Below are 20837 nucleotides of genomic sequence, written 5' to 3' on the forward strand. Positions count from 1 at the left end.
TAGAGGGACCCCTTCAAACTTTTATTTTTCTCTCACGTGAAATCTAAATAGAAATTTGTTAAAGAATATATCAATAGAATTATCTATCATATTTATATTATTTTTGTGGGAAAAGATAAAGACAAGAGAAAAGATATTAATGATTTGTTTTATATTTTATCTTAATTGCTTAAATGATAAGGAAAAAGGGTTAAAATTGTCAATTTATAAAAAATACAATTTCTTTTAAGTTTGGGAATCTAGATACTCACATGTTTTAAAAAGAATCCACATTCCTACGGAGAGGGGTTTAAGGGGGGAATCCAGATTTCCCTGGCGTAATTTGCAACCAAATATGAGAACTTTTAAACATTCTTAGGAATCCTAAAACATTACCTCGTACCAAATGCCATATAATGGTAATCTATACAACTATTTAAGGGATTTGCCCAGTTTGAGATCCTTATTTTTTTTGTTCAAAAATGTTCTCATACCTCTATGTTTAAGTAGAGACAAAATTAAAGGACAATTTGGTAAAAATACAACTCTAACTCCCACTAAAACATTACCTACAAAATACGGTCACTCTCTTGATTTTCAAATTGATTTATCCACTTATAAATTAGATTTTTAAAATAAAAATTATATATATAAAATTAAAACGCAAAATTTTTTTTGGTTACAAAATAGAACCATTAAGCTCAACCTCAACATTTTCATTTTTTTTCCCCTTATTAAGACTTCAACGTTTCTCTCTCTCTCTTTTTTCTTTTTTCTTTTTTTAAAGAATAATTTATGTCCAGTGCTAGCATAAAACAACTCTTTTACACCACCAATAATAAAGTGCCACGTCAGCCAATAACTTTAAACTTAATACACCTTATTACACACAATTATAACCCACATAATATCGCAAAATTTTTCCCAAACTCAAGCATGTTAGGCCTTGTTTGGTTGCTGGGTGATAGTTAACTCATCACTAAAATCCCATCACTCATCACTAGAGGTGTTCACCGTGCGTAGACATGGCAAAACAGGTCAGAATTTTTTGACCCGACTCGACCCAAAAAATACCCGACCTGAACCCGATTTTTTTTTTACCCGAAGCAAAAACGGGTTGACCCGTGACCCGACCCATGTTTTTTGCGGGTCAACCCGAACCGACCCGTGACCCGAACCCGAACCCGAACCCGAACCATTTTTTTAAAACTTTTTTTTTGGGTAAAAAAAATAGTAAAATTAAGACAATATTGGTTTAATTGTTTATTGTGAACTTTAAGGAAACAATTGATACATTTACATAACTATATGCAAATTAATTGAAAAATTAATGGTTGAACATTCTGTAATGAGTAAATATTTTTAGATATCAAATAGCAAAGTACATGCCAAGATAATCTGGTTACAGTAGAGTTAAAAACATAGATTTAAAATTGTAGACATGTAAGAAATATTCACAAGTGTGAAAATAGTGAAGTTAAAGTATCAAATTAGCATAAATTATGAATACTTAGACCTATAATAAAATTAAATTTCAAGATTGTAAATTTCTTATATATTTTTATTCTTTATCAAATGAGTTATCCAATAAGTCATTTGTAATTTTGTTTTATATTTGGAATGTTGATATTGTATAGAAATAAAATTTGTGTATTTGTTTTACTTATCTTTGTGTTATTTTGTTTTAGATTGTAATGTTAGGATTTGTATAATTTTAAAATTGTTGAATAAGTATTAATAAGTTTAACTGAGTTCATTCTTGATATATGTGGTGAATTCAAAATAATGCATTTTACATTAAGTAATTTGTTACATAACTTTTCAAATGACAGATACAATGTTGTTTTCTATATAAAAATAAAAAATAAAAAAATTCATGTGAAAAATACAGGTCAACCCGACCCGACCCGACCTGATTGACCCGCTTAAAATGACCCGTTTTTGACCCGTGACCCGTTTGATCCATGACCCGATTGACCCGACCCAAACTCGACTCGACCTGCACGTTTTGCCATGTCTAACCGTGCGGTGCGGTTCGGTTTTGGGTTATTTTTAGCATCACACTTTGCAATGCAGTTTAACTAAAACCATAACTGCATCGCACCTTATTTTTGCGGTCACATGTGTGGTGTCGTACGGTGTGGTGCGGTTTAGAGTTTAACCAATACCATAACCGCACCGCAACTCATTTTTGCGGTTACATGTGCGATACTATGTATAAGATGCTGTTTGAAGTCAATTTCTTACTCAGTCTAAAACTAATTTTTCCCTTTTTTTTGGGCCAAGTTTTGAATTATTGAGCTAGTTTTTCTTTATTTTGGGATGACTTTTCTAGTTAACACTTGCTAGGGTTATTAAACTTTTTTTTTTTTTGAAAACTAGGGCTATTAAACTATTAATAATATATTTAATATTAAAAATAAATAAATTAATTAATATATAGAGATGGTGCGATGCGGTGTGGTGCGGTTTTCTTATTATAAAACCGCAAACCGCATTGCATCATGTGGTGTGGTGCGGTGCGGTGCAATATACTATTACTTGCAGTATGGTGCAGTTATGCCATTTTGTGGGTGGTTTTGATGCGGTTTTTGCAATTTGTGCGATTTATGCGGTTTGGTGAACACTCCTACTCATCACTAATCACCCTATCACTCATTTCCCATAACTTAAAAATCCCCAAAACACTCCCACCCTTGTTAGGCAACTAAACCTAGTTCTGATTTTTGCCTAAAAACTCACAAAAACTCACCTTTTTGTGGGACCCATGGGTTGACCACTGTGCAGTGCACACGATTAGGTTACCCACGGATTGAACAAAATTGTTTTGGCCAAGCAATTTCCTCTTTCATTGTGCAGTGCAAACTCATTTCCTCTTTCACTTTACCCTCTCAAACACCTCAAACCCATTCACACCGTTGCTCTCAAACCTTGTCCCTGTCAACCACCATTTTTCAGAGTGATAGCATCGTCGCCCAACTACGCTGCCGCCATAGAACCCACGTTCGTCAGCTCCCCCGTTCGTCATCTACGAAAGAAATGTTGTAAATGAAAGTGTTCAAGTTTCAAGATCTGGAGTTCATAAGATCTGTTTTTGCTTGAACCTGCAAGCTTAACACACATGCATCAAGGTATGCTTCAATTCAAACCTTCTTGGTTTTTGTTTATAAAATGTTGGTTTTTTTTTTTTTTTTTTCTTCATAAATTTGTGAATGGTTTGTGAAATATTTTAATGGGTTGGAGATAAAATGAGCTAGGGTTTCATTTTTATATTGGGTATAAGCTTTGGAGTTCTTCTTGATCTTTGTGTGAAATACTGAAATTTTGGGGGGTGTGATTAGAGAAAATGGGTCTGATAATATTGACACTTGGAGAAATGTTTGTTTTTTTGAGGTTGGTTTTTATTTACGATGTTTTTTTAATTGTTTGGAGCAATAATTGTTTTGGTTTAGCAAATTTACATATCCTTTCGGGCATGTAAACAAATGGAGGGGCTGAATTTGGGTCTCACCAGAAAGCGAAATCAGTGAACGAAGTTGACCTGGAGCTTGGCCTTGTGGTGATCGGCATTTTCTGGAGCTTATTTTAGTTGTGGAAGTGTGCTATGGGTTTGGGAGAAAGGAAAAGGAAAAGTGAGATGAAGTGCAAGCTAGCATGGGTAGTTGGGAAAGTTATGAGAAAATATCTGTTGGAGCATCTCAGCCTGCATTGATGGAATTACACACTGCTATGGGACCTAATTGTGCTGAAAAATTACGAAAATTGCCACTGAGTTAACAAACCCATAACTTGAAAACAAGCTTGGACTGTTTCTGAAATTGGTAACCCATATCTCAAAAAACTTAGTTTTGTTAACTGAGTTAATTGACCCAAAATCATCCAAACAATGTTTATATATGTGGGCCCCATAGATTTTGGGTTATAAGTTAACAAATCTCAGTTTTGTTAACTCAGTTTTGCAAAATCCAAACAAGGCCTTATTCTCTCTAATCCCTCCCATCTCTGTTTTCCTCTCCCTTTCATCAAAGCCCAATGCTGATCTGCCATCACCCACACCACCTCCAATTTGCCATCACCCAACAATGATGCTCCAATAACTGGGTCTAGAAAAGCGAGAAGCATGGCGGCGGAGTGTGAGTGCATGAGGTGAGCATGTTTTTTCCAAAAAAGCTCTCGTCTTTACTCTGAAGGGCTGCTCGTCCTCAGTGTTGGTGGTGGTAGTGGTGGGAAAGGTATGGAAGTCGTAGAGATCGGCAAAGATCCTCCTCTTCATCCTTTTCATCAGTCTCTCGTTCACTACCATCGTCACCAACATACCAGATCTGCCACCAATAACAAGAATAAGAAGAAGAGGAGAGATTTGGGACTTCATATCTTCTTCTTCTTTTTTGCTAAAATTTGGGGGTTCGTTTCGCATCGCATTGGGGTGGGCACTATATTTTTATTTTTTGCCAAAACCCTTTAGGTCTTGTTTTGTTTCAGTTTTGATAATTTTGATAACTGGGTTTTACTATGGACTGTAAAGCTTGATAATTTTTCTTGGGTTTGAAAATTGGGGTTGTGTATGGCCAATGTGCTATTACTTTGTTGGATTTGCTGGGTTTTTTGTGGGTTGGGTTTGAAAATTGGGTTGGGTATGGCTGAATTGTCTGAAGATGGAAAACAATAATTATGAAACGATGTGTTTTTTTATTTATGATTTAACAGCATCAAAGCCAAACCAATTACTTTTCAATACATATAACAAAATAGCATTAATCACATCAACAACATTACAACGTTATTCTTTGTGCAAGACTTTTGACATGTGGACTTTCTTCCTAGGCAACCAATGAATATAATATGAAATTTTTAAGGACCACATGGAGTGCCTTAGCTTCGGCAGGCTCAAACATATCTACCCCATGATAACCCCCCTCGCCAAATTGGCTCACCACGGACACAGCCTTTTCTCTCATCAGTTTTACCAACTCAATTTGATGTTCAAACAGTATGTCCTCATCACAGCCCACCACCAAGACCTTCCATCCTAGCAGCTTGATCTTTTCCAGAAGCTGAGGCCCATCTCCAACCACAGGATGGCTCTTTCAGTTTGCTTAAAGTATAAATGTATAATACATGCCAGAGCAAAAAAAAAAAAATGTATAATACAAGTTGCAATTCTTTTTTTCTTTTTGGTCGCGTTTTAGGACAAATCAACCGCAAAGGGCGGCTACAACTTACTACCTTTTTAAGATAAAATAGCAGCTTTTTACGGTCTAAAGATTAGGATAAGATAAACCTCTTGATAGCTTTTGTTTATAAGCCAAAATTAAATGTCTCTATAAAGATTAGAGCTAGTAGGAGTGCTATAAACATAGCCCAACCGACTCGTAATTGTTGTGGACTTGAGGCTGAATTTTTCTGTTCCGGCTTACTTGTAAACTTTTACAATACACAGAATTAGAGAACACTCATAAGAAACTTAATTTTAGTTTGCTTATTAAATAAAAAATTTATTCATAGAAAAAAGAAAAAGAGAACAAGATAGGTTCCAAGTGACATCGCAGAAACGAGAAACCATCCTATCATTTTTCTAGGAAATGCGTTAGGAAAACAAACAGTGCATTAGCTTTCGTGGCATCCATTAGTTCCGCCCCATGATAATCTCCTTCGTTAAATTGTGCCTCTACCTTAACAACCTTCTTCTTTAACATCTCTAGATGGACTATTATTGCGTGATCTGTAGTTTATTACATTGCTAACATCACAAGTTAGGCGTGCTCATATATAGTATTCGTTCAGTAATTTAAGTAGTCTTTGCTATAAAATAAAGGAAATAGTTGAATAATAAGGAAAATATATAAGCTCTTGTATTGTTCAAAGTGGTAATTGTGGTTGTCACTCTACAAGTATAAGTGTTTGTGAGATGTGAGAATCAAAGACTAGGGTTCAAGTATCTGGGAAATAGTTTCACACATATATACACCTAAATTGTTAATATATTTATGCATTTTATGATACCCTAGTTTCGCACAGCATGCATTCATTATATAACTTAAAAGTAAAATATTCATTTATTTTTATTATTTATTTTAAGTAAATTAATAAAAAAATGATTTACAAATAAATTTTGATTAAGCCGTGCATCGCACAGACATAATACTAATACTATATAATAAAATTTGAGTTTAGAAATCATGGTTGCGCCAAGTGGTTACTCTCACTAATTAGTAAATTAATTTTATATTATTTTTAGGATATATTTCCTCAAATTAAGGGATAATATTTAACAATTGTTTAATTTAGGTAAAATTTTATCATCTAAACTTCAACAAATTTAAATTCTATTCAAACTAAGGGTCCGTTTGGATACAGCTGAAAACTAAAAACACTATAACAAAATAATTTTTAAATGTGTGAATAATACTGTGGGACTCATTTTTAATGAAAAAGTTGCTGAAAAGTAATATTTGCTGGTCCCGTGAACAGTACACGGGTGCACTGTTCACGTACAAAAGTCAACATTCACGGCAAACCAAAAAACAAAAAAAAAAAAAAAGGAGGAAACGTAGACGCAAAACACGTCTGCTTTTCATCCGTATCCAAACTAAGACTAAAAGTCTATTATAAAAAATTCTAAACTTTAATCCTAAACAACAACCCAAGTTTTCTTTCTAAAAAAATCCGCATTTTGACTTATACTTCAACTAAAAGTATATTATCAATATTTTAAGAACAAATAATTAATAAATTAATTTTTTATTATTTTTTATGATATAATTCCTCTAATTAAGGGATAATATTTAGCAATTGTTTAATTTAGATCAAACAATTGTTTTCTTAAGATATATAAGATATATAAAATAGAATTGCAAGATATATAAAATAGAATTTCAACTTATGTCTCTTCATGCTGATTACTCTTTATTATCTCTGTAATGATTACTTTTTATCATGCAAAAACTTTATCAGTTGAAATTGTTCTTGTAGGGATAAAAGGCCCAAGAGTGTATATAGGGCTGTGGGCCTTGTCCGAGGATGCTAAGTGGTCTGAGGATAAATAAACAATATTGAAGACGTAAGAATCAAAACTCCACAAACAAACTACATCTAAGAAGGTTTAGGAATGCAATCGGAGGAGAAATGCATCCTCAGCTAAGCAAAGCAGAAGTCAGAAGGACTGGTCTGCCTTAGGGGCAATATTTTGAAATGTTCTACTGATAAGGACAAATATCAAGGAAGCGTAGGGCAAAGGGATGCTAAGAAATATCTAAGGGAAAGCTGCTACCATCGCATTAAATGCTCTGTAACTAACTCTCTGACCGCATTAATGAGAAAGTGATGCCTAAATAGTGATAATTAGCCTTACAGCTGCCCACAGAGACTTCAATAAGGTGCTGATGAAACAAGCATCAAACCCAGCCATTTGGTCTACACGTGGAGGGTGGAAATGAAAGAGAAATGATAGCATAAAAGGGAAAGAAGCCCTTGGAAAAAAGGATCGAAAAACCAAGAGAAAAATACTGTAGCAATAAAAGCCACTGTTTTAAAAACCGAACCGGACCGGCCAGTCCGACCGATTCAACCGAGAACCGGGGGCCAATCCGGTCCGGTTAAAAGCTCCAAAACCGGTCAATAACCGGTCAACAACCGAAAAACCGGCCAAAAACAGGTCAACAACCGGGGTTGAACCGGAAATTACAAAAAAAACGGTTCTATGATCGATTCGGTTTTTAAAACCATGATAAAAGCTGAACTTGTAATCAAATTCAAGGGAGATATATACAAGAATTGACCTCCTCAGATTGTGCCAAGGATGTTTTTCTTTATACCAGTTTGTTTTTTGTTTCTTTGTCATCTTGACCCACTATAATTGTTCTCCAATTAATTAGAGTTTAGTTTTTTAACCTACTCTCTACAAATTCATTGTATTGGGCTTTTTGGGCCTAAATCTATCCACCTTGGACTTGGGAGCCAAATTGCATCCTTACAGTTCTCTTCACACATTTCCACAATAGACTTTATCTATTGAGCTAACTATATATACTCTCATTATTTCTCAAATATTAAGATCAATAACTCAATTGTTCTCTTCACACATACACAAACACACATATATATATCCTAACAGGTATTCTTATTATTATTTTTATTTAAAGTATTATGAATATTTTGATTTTTTTATTTTTTTGGTTGAAAGATATTTGATGTGTAGATGACTATAAAGCACAAAAATTAAATTTTCATTAAAGTTTTTGTGTTTCTTAATAATCATTATTTATTTTCAAAGATTATATATATGGTAGAGCCATATATATAAAAAGATGGTAATTTTTATTATTATTATTAATATAATAAAATACGGTTCTAACTTTTAATTCAATTATTCCACTTTTTTTTCCCTTAAAAAAAATTATTCCACTTTTTACACATAAAACACCCCATACGCCATAACCCCATGCCAATAATTAATGGTTTTTTAATAAGTAATGTTACATACACAAACTATTTTATAACATTTTTACAAAATGTTGATATGACCAACCTTTTATTGGTTTTATCTAGGCCCATCATTAATATTATTTTTTTAGTTACCAATAATCACTCACTACATCAACCGTTTGTAAAATTTTTTTGTAAAACAGTAGTATTTTTAGCATTATTCCTTTTTAACAAAGAAGATGGAAAACAATAATTACGAAAATGATTTTTTTATTTATGATTTAACAGCATCAAAGCCAAAACAATGACTTTTAAATACATATAACAACATGGCATTAATCACATCAACTACAATACAACGTTATTCTTTGTGCAAGACTTTTGACATGTGGACTATTCTTCCTAGGCAACCAATGAAGACAATATGAAATTTTTAAGGATCGCATGGAGTGCCTTAGCTTTGGCAGGCTCAAACATATCTACCCCATGATAATCCCCCTCACCAAATTGGCTCACCACTGACACGCCCTTTTCTCTCATCAGTTTTGCCGACTCGATTTGATGTTCAAACAATACGTCCCCATCATAGCCCACCACCAAGACCTTCCATCCTAACAGCTTGATCTTTTCCAATAGTTGAGGCCCATCTCCAACCTTTGGATTGCAATACTCATGGTCGCGGTCAACAATTGGTAATGACAATTCCCACATTAGATCACAAACACTTAGTGGAAAATTTGGATCATTGTCCCTCAATTCAGATTGAGTCCTTTGGGACCCACCAAAGAATGGTTGATGCAATATCAACCCTCTGATCACCAAAGGCTCAAGTTTATCAGTTTCCACGGATGCACGTAACCCTGCATGGTAGGCTATGTTACCACCAGAACTAACACCCATAATAAACGTGTTAGATAAATCAGCATAATCTCTTAGCCAATCATCTGGGGTGGTTTTGATATAATGTAACGCTTCCATGGCATCATCATAAGCCGCCGGCAGCCGGTGCTCTGGGGCGAGGCGGTACTCGATGGATACGATGATGACGTGGAGGTCAATTGCCATGTTGGCACAAAAATCATGGAAATTTGATGAGGCTGCACTAAAAAGGATGAACCCTCCTCCATGGAAGTAAACTATGAGAGGCAGTTTAGTGGAGGAGTTATGATCAAGTGCTTCTTTGGGTAGGAATATTCTGACCCAGGTGTTGTTTGATTGGTTTAGAGGGATGTCTTTGGAGAGAACTGGAGTGGGGTGGCTGGGATCAGGTGTGGGTGGAGTGTTCGGGATTTCTCAGAGGCGTGTGATCATGCCGTCGGCATTGAGGGCGATTTGGAGGTGTTGGTAGGGATCAATGGTGGGATTTGAGGGAGCAGTTTGACATGACATGGCGACCTCTCTAGCTTTGTGATGAGCTTTCTGCTCAAATTGTTGAGTAACTGTAAGGAACTAAGGATGGAATTTGCTGTGTTTGACTTTCACTTGGGAAGATATATATAAAAGTTAAAGTTGTTACATTGGTGAGTGTGAATTGGTTTAGTTTAATTCAGGAAAGTTTGGAACACATAAAAGGCAATTGGCCGGCTGCTAGTGTTATAGATGTTGTCCATGTAAGATGACTCTAGATACCATTTGACTGTTGGTTGAGCGTCGGCAAATGATTACAAAATTTTCCGTTGAAATATCAATGCAAGTGACAATCAATTATATAAATTGATAACCAAAACAAAATTGGCAACCTCAACTTACATCCACTCTTCTTATTAAACTAGATTATTTCATCAAATTTTAAACTGCATTCGAGATAAAGCTAGACCCATAACAACAAAATAGTTTAAAAAAGACCTAAAAGGCATCTACTTGAATGAATTTTTATTTTTTATGACATTTGATTTGCATACTCATGATTAACAATAAATAATTGACAACCGATTTCACAAATGAGGAATTTTAGGCTTCCCTCTTACCGCTCTAGGGCCATCTATCTGGTTTAGATACAACCACAGGATGGCTCTTTCAGTTTGCTTAAAGTATAAATGTATAATACATGTCAGAGCAAAAAAAAAAAAAATGTATAATACAAGTTGCAATTCTATTCCAGCTTACATAGCATCATCAAAATTAAATGTCTCTATAAAGATTAGAGCTAGTAGGAGTACTATAAAGCATAAACACAGCCCAACCGACTCATAATTGTTGTGGACTTGAGGAGGCTGAATTTTTCTCTGCCAGCTTACATGTAAACTTTTACAATACGCAGAATTAGAGAACACTCATAAGAAACTTAATTTTAGTTTGCTTATTAAATAAAAAATTTATTCGTAGAAAATAAAAGAAAACAAGATAGGTTCCAAGTGAAATCGCAGAAACGAGAAACCAACCTAGCATTTTTCTAGGAAATGCATTAGGAACACAAACAGTGCATTAGCTTCCGTGGCATCTATTAGTTCCACCCCATGATAATCTCCTTCATTAAATTGTGCCCCTACCTTAACACCCTTCTTCTTTAACATCTCTACCAGCTCCATCTGACGGTCTATCAATAGGTCTCCATCACAACCTGTCACCACAACCCACCAACCCAGCTCTCTGATTTGAGCAAATTGATCAAATCCATCACTCACCGTTGGATTGCAATACTCATGATCACGGTCAACCGCAATTGGCAAAGCCTATTTCCACATCAAATCAGTACTGCATAGAGTGGCAAATCAGTACTATATAGTGGCAAAACTGGAGCGTTGAGCAACCTTAGCTCGGATTCAGTCCTTTTTGACCCACCAAAGAACGGGTGGTGCAAAATCAGCCCTTTGATCTTCAATGGTTCAAAATCACCAACGGTTGTAGATGCACGTAGCCCCACGTGACAGGCTTTATTGCCACCCGCACTAGTACCCATTAGAAAACACTTGGAATAATCAGCAAAGTTTGTGTTTGTTTTGGGTTCAAAGTACTTCCGGAAATGTAAAATTGGTGTGTTTGGTTGATTTGGAAAATTCAGTCAACTTCAAACCATTTCCCCTTTGACCATAAAATAAAGGGACCAAGGCGGAAAACCATTTCAGTTCTCATTTTCACTTCAAACATTTTTCGCTTGAGCTCTCTCACACGCACTCGAAGTAACAAGTACTCTCTAAGCTCCGATCCACACACCAACGAGCTCCAAGCTTCGAGCTCCGATCCACACACCGAGCTCCACCATCTCCCTCATGCAGCCGATCCTCTCCACGCATATTGAGTTTCCCTTTTCCATTTCTCAGTCCGATCCACATAGCTCCTTTCTCAGTCCGATCCCCAAAATTTCTCAGTCCGATCCACCCTCATTTCTCAGTCTGATCCACCCTCTCATCACTTCATTTCTCAGTCCGATCCACACAGCTCCAATCCACACACCAAAAATACAAAGAATGAAAAAGCCGACCCACCCTCAAAACCATAAACAACCCAACCTTCATCCCTCCCTCATCTCTTTTTGAAACCCAACCTTCCGCCGCCGGCAACCATGTCCCTTTTAATTTTACCCTTATTAAGCTTCTTTATTATTATTATTATTATTATATATATTTTTTGGGCTATGACTGAAATTTCCCCATTTTTATTTGGTTGATAATGAGTATTGGGGGTAACTGATGTTGAGTGGGTTGCAAAAATTTGATGTGGGTACCGTGGTTTTGGGTACAAATTTGATGTAAAAATAGTTGTTGTGGTGAGGGTTGGTTGTTGGGCACAAATTTGATATGGCTATTGTTGTTCTGTGAGTTGTGAAATTTGATGTTGGTTGTGGAAAATGGGTTAAAACACATCTACCTCTTCAACTTTTGGCTTAGTTATTGTTATGTGTTTTTTCTTTTTTTTGGAAACCCTTGTTCAGTGTTTTCTAAGGTAACAATGCAATGTGATTTGTTCATAGATGCAAATATTGATTGTGATGGTATTATATTGTGTACGTTGTGATGTTACAATTATACAGAAATATATGTGCATAAAAATTTTGGTACTTGTTATCAATGTGGTTTAGATGTTTTCTGTTTGTGGTTGTTTTTATTTACTGTGTAATTAATAGCATGCTTGTTTACATACCTCTTAGACTATAGTGTTTGTGATTTTTTAGATGAAGAAAAAAACTGTTCGCGTAAAATAATCTGCAAGTGCACAGAATCGTAACAAGTAGTAAAGTGTTTTTAGAAAACGAGTGTCGAACCCACAAGGATTAACTATGTTATTGAGTACCGAAATTCACTAAATTAATTACTATTTGGAAAAATCGAAAATAAATGGATTGTTCTACTATCTGAATTTTATTAAACTATTTAATAAAAATAAATCTATGAATAAAAATTAACAAAGCGTAAAATCTAAAAGTGTAAAAAATATGATAAAAATGGATCTAGAGCAGTTGATTTCACCTAACAAATCCCACACAATTTATTCTTCCTAATTATTAAATTCTAATAATCTCCCGTTGATGATTAAAAATTCCTTAAGTATTCAATATCTTCTCTCGAATAATATTAAAAATATTACTTATTCTAGAACTTGTTGAATAACTCTCAGGAGAAATCTTATACAGAATATTACTTGGGAAGTGATTTAGGCATTCTTTGAATCGATTGAGCCTTTCAAGCTTACCTCTTTATTATCTTTATCCCTAGTTACCCAATTGATCTATTCTTACACTGGGTTGAAGAAAAGAGAAGATATATGAGTGTTTGAAAAAAAAAAAAAAAAAAAAAAAGGAAGAAGAAGAAAATTGTACAAAGTTCCATTTACTCCAATGTTTTGAGTTGCTTAGTAACTAGGGGTATTCATTACCAATGTTTACTCTTACGTCAAACCGTAACTTAAAATATGAGTATGCAAAAGCACTTCAGGTTTGTGACTTGTTGAGTAACTGGGTGCATCCATCACAAATGCCTGCATTCACGTCAAAAGATAAGTGACGACTTGAAGTAAGAAAAAAAAAAAAATTTTGATGAAGAGAGGTATTTTGAAATATTCAAAGGATTGAGAAAATTTATATTTTAGAAGTGAAAGTGCTCTATTTGCTTGAACCTTATCTTTTCTTTATAGCCCTCACCATAGCCATACATCATAAGTCTAATAAAGACCTATTGATCCTGGGTAATATTTTGTTTTATATTAGTGGAGAGTGATTTAAAAAGCAAGTTTATGGAGTTTTTAGAGATCTGTACTTATTTACTTGTTTGCATAAAACTATCCGGGAAGCTAATGATGAAGTGAGAATGATAATGCGATGGAGTTGAGTTTTGAATTAACTTTTGGACTTGATTAATTTGGAATGATTCCTTTGAATTATAAGCTTTATGCAGATCTTTGAGGCCAGAAAAATTTTATTTATTTATTTTCTCTTTTCTCTTTTTGCTCGAGGACTAGCAAAGTTTAAGTTTGAGGGAATTTGATAAGTGTAATTTTTACATGATTTTTATTATCCTCTTATTTATTAAAATTGTTAGTTTTCCTTTATTTCTTTTGATTTGATTTGATTTTTTTTATTTATATTTATCTATTCATTTGTGCTTTGAAGGAATGAGAAGAGCAACGAATCAAAAGAATTTTGTACAAAATCCAAGTCCAATTCGGATTAGGATTCCAGCCTGCACATCAGTTAGTATTTTCAGCATAACTTTGGGCTCAGATATCCAATCGAGATGATTCAAGTTGGGCTGGAAAGTTAACTTAAAGGGCTACAACTTTGTAGTTTACCAAAAGTCCGAATTCTGATGTTAAATGGGCCAAAATCGTCGGTTAAGTGAAGCCTAAAAATCTGGGATTTTCTCCAAACGGAATAGGATTCCTTGACCTATTTAAAGGCTCTTTAGGGTAAAAAGAAAAAAAAGGAGAGAAAACCTGAGAGGAAAAGGGGGCTGCCGCATTGAAAATTTTTCTTTTAGGAGTCTTTCTGAAGAGGAGGATCTGAGGGCAAAGGCGAGAGCTTCATGTTGATCAACCATCAGATGAAAGACATAAGTTTTATTTGTTTTCTTTTCAGTTTTATTATGAACTAAATTTTATTTTCTAGAGCGTTGATGTAGTCTAGCAATGAACACACAATTTATATTTTGAATTATTTTATTTTTAATATTTCCATGATTGAGTGTTTAATTCTTATTCTTAATGCTTACTATTTTTTACGAATTATGGTTTGATCAATTGAATTACAATGAGACCGAGAGGTGATTTGTTATTTTAGTTCTAGAATTAAACACCATTAGTTGAGCGAAAGTAGAGATGCTTTACCGCGACTAGTGTGATTTTTCAAAAAATTCAAAGTACGTAATGAGTCTCCAATTAATTAAATTCACATAGAGATATGAATTGTTAGTTGAAGGATATTTTTAATATTATTCGAGAGAAGATATTGAATACTTAAGGAATTTTTAATCATCAACGGGAGATTATTAGAATTTAATAATTAGGAAGAATAAATTGTGTGGGATTTGTTAGGTGAAATCAACTGCTCTAGATCCATTCTTATCATATTTTTACACTTTTAGATTTTACGCTTTGTTAATTTTTTATTCATAGATTTATTTTTATTAAATAGTTTAATTTAATTCAAATAGTAGAACGTTCCATCTATTTTCGATTTTCCAAATAGTACTTAATTTAGTAAATTTCGGTATTCAATAACATAGTTAATCCCTATGGGTTCGACATTCGTTTTCTAAAAACACTTTACTACTTGTTACGATTCTGTGCGCTTGCAGTATTTTTAGGTTAGGGCTTAACTACCCCTTGTTGAAAAAGAGGAGCTTATAGCCTTTTTGAATGATGACATGGATGTTTTTGCTTGGAGTGCTTATGAGGCATCAGGAATCGACCCAAACTTTATATGCCATCACTTGAATGTGAATCCTGGAGCTGTACCAAAAAGGCAACCACCTTGGTGATCTTCAGAGGAGCACACCGAGGCAGTAAAGGAAGAGGTGATCAAACTCAAGCAAGCAGAAGCAATCAAGAAGGCTTTTTACCCCAAGTGGTTGGCTAATACTATGGTGGTAAAAAAGAAGAATGGGAAGTGGTGAATGCATGTTGATTTCATAGATCTGAAAAGCATGTCCAAAGTATCCTTTTCCTGAACCTGGGATTGACCAACTAGTCGATGCGACTGCTGGACATATTCAGATGAGTTTTCTGGACGCCTTCCAGTGATATCATCAAATACCTTTAGCCCTTCCCAACCAAGAGAAGACATCTTTTCGAACCCCTACCAGGAATTACCATTACCGTGTAATGCCTTTTGGCTTAAAGAATGCTGGATTTACGTATTAGAGGATGGTGAGCCGAATGTTTGAGTTTCAGATTGGGAAGAGTGTGGAGGCATATATTGACGATATGGTTATAAAAAGTAAGTAAACTTTGGAGCATTTGAACGACTTGGGAAGTGTGTTTGCGGTGCTTAGGGAGTACAAGTTGCACCTTAAAGCTTCCAAGTGCTCTTTTAGTGTTAGTTCGGGCAAGTTTTTTGGATATATGATCACTCATTGGGAAATAGAGGTTAATCCCAATCAGATTAAAGCTAACCTGCATCCACCTCAGAATCCCAAAGAAGTATAGAAGCTAACAGGAATGATGGTTGCCTTGAATAGGTTCATATCCCAATTAGCAGACCGTTGTTGGCCATTCTTTCAACTCCTCCACAAATGGAAGAATTTTAAGTGGACAAAGGAATGTATTGATGCCTTTAAGGAATTAAAGAGGTACTTGTCTCATCCTTCTGTTCTCTTTTGACTCGAGAAGGAGGAGGTCTTATACATTTATATAGTAGTTACTAACCACATAGTGAGTCTAGTTTTGGTTAGAACAAATGGTGGAGTGCAAAGGCCTATTTACTATGTTAGCAAATCCTTGCAAGAAGTAAAAATTCACTACCTACCCTTGGAAAAGGTAGTTTTGGCCATTATACATGCGACGAGGAAACTCCCTCATTATTTCCAAGCACATTCTGTGGTGGTTCTTTCCCAACTCCTTTTGCAGGTATTGCTTCGAAAATATGATTACATGGGGAGGATTGCCAAATGGGGGACAATGCTCGGTGCTTTTGATATAAAATATATGCCCCATACGGCTATAAAAGGACAAGTCTTGGCTAACCTGGTTGCTGAGTTTACCAAGGAGCTTGTGGAAGGCGAGATGTTGGGCTCTGAGATCATGGTAGTTTCCATTCCTTGTTTTCTAGCTTGGAAAGTTTATACTAATGGTGCAGTTAATCAAAAAGGATCCGGTGTGGGAATTGTCTTAATATCCCCAGAGAAGATAATTGTCGAAAAATCCTTGAGATTGGGATTTCCAGCCACAAACAATGAAGTAGAATATAAAACTTTATTGGCTGGAATGGTAATGGTTAGCAAGATGGGAGGAAAGGTTGTAGAGGTTAGACACTCTTCAGTCCTTGGCCATTTGCTCAGTGGAGCTTAGACATAGTGGGGCTATTCCTAAGGGTAGTAGGAAACCGAAGATGGCTTCTTGTTGGGACCAACTACTTCACAAAATGGGTCGAAGCTGAGCCACTATCTAATATTAGAGATGTGGATGCAAAGAAGTTTGTTTGGAGGAACATTGTAACCAGATTCAAAATCCCCTATACGTTGATCTCAGATAATGGGCTCCAATTTAACAGTAAGGCCTTTAGAAGATATTATGGGGAGTTAGGTATTGGAAACAGATATTCCACTCCGTCCTATCCACAGGGAAACGGGCAAGTAGAAACAGTCAATAGAGTCATAGTTAGTGGATTAAAGAAGAGGCTGGATGAAGCGAAAGGGAAATGGGCAGACAAGTTACCACATGTATTATGGGTATATCGCACCACACCTCGAAGATCAATTGGGGAAACTCCGTTCTCAATGACCTATTGGTTTGAAGCGGTCATACCTCTTGAGACAGGGTTTCCAACCTTAAAAACTGACCAATTCAGTGTGGAAGAAAATAATTGTTTACTCTCAACAAGCTTGGAGTTAGTTGACAAAAGAAGAGAGGTGGCCATGGTCAAAACGGCACATTATCAGCAGAAACTTAGGTAAGGATATGACAAAGGAGTTAAGGTAAGGCCACTTGCTCTTAGAAGGAAAGTAGTAGGAATTGCGAAGAATCCATCATGGGGAAAATTAGGACCTAATTAGGAAGGTCCATATCGTATCACATCAGTAGCTGGTATCGGGGCCTATTACTTAGAAGATTTGGACGAGAATGTTGTTCCACGCCCATGGAATGTAAATAATCTACATAGATATTATTATTAACAATACTTTGGATTCCATTTAGTTTTTTCCATTTTCTATTTGGTGCAAGGTTTTCTTAAGTTGTTCATTAAAATTAACTCTTATGTGAAATTGGTTAAGTGTTAAACAAAACCTCGGCCTTGTTCGACTCCTCGGGTCACAAGCCTTGGTAAATTAAGTCTTATGTGAAATTGGTTAAGTGTTAAACAGAATCTCGACCTTGTTCAACTCCTCGGGTCACAAGTCTTGGTAAATTAACTCTTAAGTGAAATTGTTTAAGAGTTAAATAGAACCTTAGCCTTGTTTGACTCCTTGAGTCACAAGCCTTAGGTAAATTAACTCTTATGTGAAAATGGTTAAGTGTTAAACAGAACTTTGACCTTATTTGACTCCTCGAGTCACAAGCCTTGGGCAAATTGACTCTTATGTGAGAATGGTTAAATGTTAAACGAAACCTCGGCCTTGTTTGAATCCTCAGGTCACAAGCCTCAGGTAAATTTACTCTTGTAAGAAATTAGTTAAGGTCAAAGAAAAATTAACCCTTAGGTAAATAGGGTTCAATTTAGAAGCTTGACTATAAATCCATCCAGATTCCTAGATCATACTGTTAGGTTTACGTTAAGTTTAAGGTGACTTAATATACTTGAGGCCATACATTTTTATCAGTAGAATGTGTGTTATATATGGCGAAGTAATAAAATTAGTAGTTATTCAAAATAAGGATGCAGTAAAACTTGGATATATTCATTTAAGTCCAAAAAGTGACTACAAAAAAAGGAAGAAAAAAAAAGGGCATTTGCTAAACCTAGCCCATTACAAAATCTGCCTAAGTGCTAAACTTGAGGGAACTAGGCTGCAACCTCCTTCTTTTTCTCATTTTTCTTCTTTTTCAATTGCTCAAATTCTGCAACTTCTTCTGACTCCAACTCCACCACTGGAGTTGGGCTTTGTTTTTCTTTTTCTTTTTCAGCAAAAGGCACAGAAGTTGGGGCTGTTGTGGACTTGGGTATCGAGGAGGTAAAGCTCGGATCTAGAGGAGGAAGGGTAGAGCTGGGAGCAACACGGAGAGCTGAGGGGTAATAAACCTTGTTGGTCCCCCTAAGATTAGCGTCAGCACTAACTTCAACAGCATTAAGGGCTTCAACTTCAAGATAGAAGGCTCGAGTCATTTCTCTGAGTTGAACAGTTAAGCTTTGGGCAGTTTTAGTCATGCTAGCATCATACGTGGCTTGTTCGACTTTCGCTTTTTCAGCATCCTTGCCCTTAAGTTCTTTCTGTTGAAGTTTGATTTGTTCTTTGGCTGAGGCTAGTTGTGTTTCAGTCTTCTTCAGAGAAACGCACAACTCCTCGGCTTGCTTCTCAAACCCTTACAGTGCAGCTTCGGCATTCTTATGCCCTCTTTCAGCCTCGGCTAGATGGAAGAGTGAATCCTTCTTTTTCTCTACCTTAGCGAGAGCCTTATCTGAATGGGCTAATTTACTCTCCGCCTCTTAGGATTTTCACAAAGCATGGTCGACGCATTCCTCGGCCACGAAAGACACTTACACAGCCTATGTTCCAAGAAAAATGCAGACACATGTTACCATTTTAACATAAAGGATATGAGGAAGTGGAATTAAAGTGGAGGTATAAAAACTAACCTTCGCAAGGTCCCTCTTTAATGAAAGGAACACTTCACGTTTCCTTAGCCCCTTTAGTTCCTACATGTCATCAGGAAGAAGTAGGGCCTTTTCTAGGCACTCGGAAACTAACTCGGACCTGCCCTTTTGGGCATCCCTAAGTGATGCCTCAGAAGTGACAGGGTCTCCCGTACTGAGCATGAAGGCTGGATTCCATATAGTAGCCTTGGAGCACTGTTCCCCTTCAGTGTTTTTACCAGTCACAGTGGAAGTATCTTTCTATTGTTGCGCCCTTGTAATTCTGGGCTCTTTGGCGGGCGACTGTTGACTAGGTTAGAGTATCTCCCCCACTTCAGAGCTCTTAGTTTGCTTCCCCCTTTTTCTCTATTTCTCGGGGGCATCTATAGTAGAGATATGAGATGGGGTAAGAGTAGGTGGCTGGGGTACAATAGGGACCTCGGGAGCATTTCCCCGAGCGCGGGCAGCAAGTAGGGCTAACAAGTCGGACATTTTCTGCTCGAGTACCATGGCTTCAAGAACGTCAACTGCTTCTTAACTACTACTAACTTGAGTAGCAACGAGGTGATGATGAATAGGTTTTGGAGGATCTTCAGAGTTTTCCTAATAAAAGACTTCAAAGTCTTTCTCTACATCCTCCCGAGTAGGTTTAGACACTGGCTCTTCCTGTTCTTCGTCAAAGGAAAGAGGTTGTTCGTGGGAGTAAAGAAGCTTGGTCACAAGTGAAGCAGGCAGTTAAGCGTCCTGAGTATCGGGAGGGGGGGAGGTTCGGTCAGAAATCTGGGTATAGCTATGTCAATCAACGCGAGCCTAAGGTCTTTGGCTTTAATCACGTACTTGGGAGACTAGAAACATGTGGAGATAGGCTTGAATCCGAGAATTACGTGCACCACCCGAAGCTGTCTGTCTTAGTGGAGGAAAATTTCAGATTGCAGAATCTAGTTGAGGTCTGCAAAATTCACTAACTTTTGTTCGGGGTAGTACGAAATTCGTCTGTAAAGAAAATAAGAAGATGAGGTTAATTAGATAAGGCAAAAGAATGATCAAAGATTATACAAGATGAAAAAGGTGGTCTAAGTCATTCTAGCTCCTCAGGCACTTCACATGGTTCCCCATGTTCGGTAGGACAGTGCAAATCATCGTGCCATCCACCCAAAAAAATGAGGAAGTCTTCGTCCATACCCTTATTAGAATCAGGGATACAGGAAATCAACCTAACTGCGGGGACCCTACACCTAAAGTAATAACCCGTTTCCTTACCTTTTCGACAATTATAAACCTAGTTTACATCATGGCAAGTAAGGTTAGTCCCTATTTTCTAGTTTAACATGTCTACACTACCAAGGTCCTTAAAGAGGTTAGCTGAGCACTGAGTGTGGCAAATCCTAAAATTAATGAGGAAGTCCCTAGTAACTCTACCCATGAGAATTCGCATTCCACCTTCAATAAAGGCAATCATGGGGATGACAATTGCCTTGGGTGGTTTACTAACTAACCACTCTCGTAACTCACAATGTTTGAGTTCTACATTGTCAGGGATCCTATACTTTTCCCT

At 36.3% G+C, this 20837-nt stretch overlaps 1 protein-coding gene across 1 annotated transcript; it reads right to left on the bottom strand.

Annotated features, from left to right (window-relative positions):
* Window positions 1-8656: 8656 nt before the first annotated feature.
* Window positions 8657-9977, bottom strand: LOC112012161 (carboxylesterase 1). Its single transcript, XM_024044541.2, is given in 1 exon segment — window positions 8657-9977. A coding segment is annotated over 1 exon segment (987 nt). The 5' UTR covers window positions 9793-9977; the 3' UTR covers window positions 8657-8805.
* Between the last annotated feature and the right edge of the window lie 10860 nt (window positions 9978-20837).

This window comes from Quercus suber, unplaced genomic scaffold (assembly GCF_002906115.3).
Source record: "Quercus suber isolate HL8 unplaced genomic scaffold, Cork oak 2.0 scaffold_50, whole genome shotgun sequence".
Taxonomy (NCBI): domain Eukaryota; kingdom Viridiplantae; phylum Streptophyta; class Magnoliopsida; order Fagales; family Fagaceae; genus Quercus; species Quercus suber.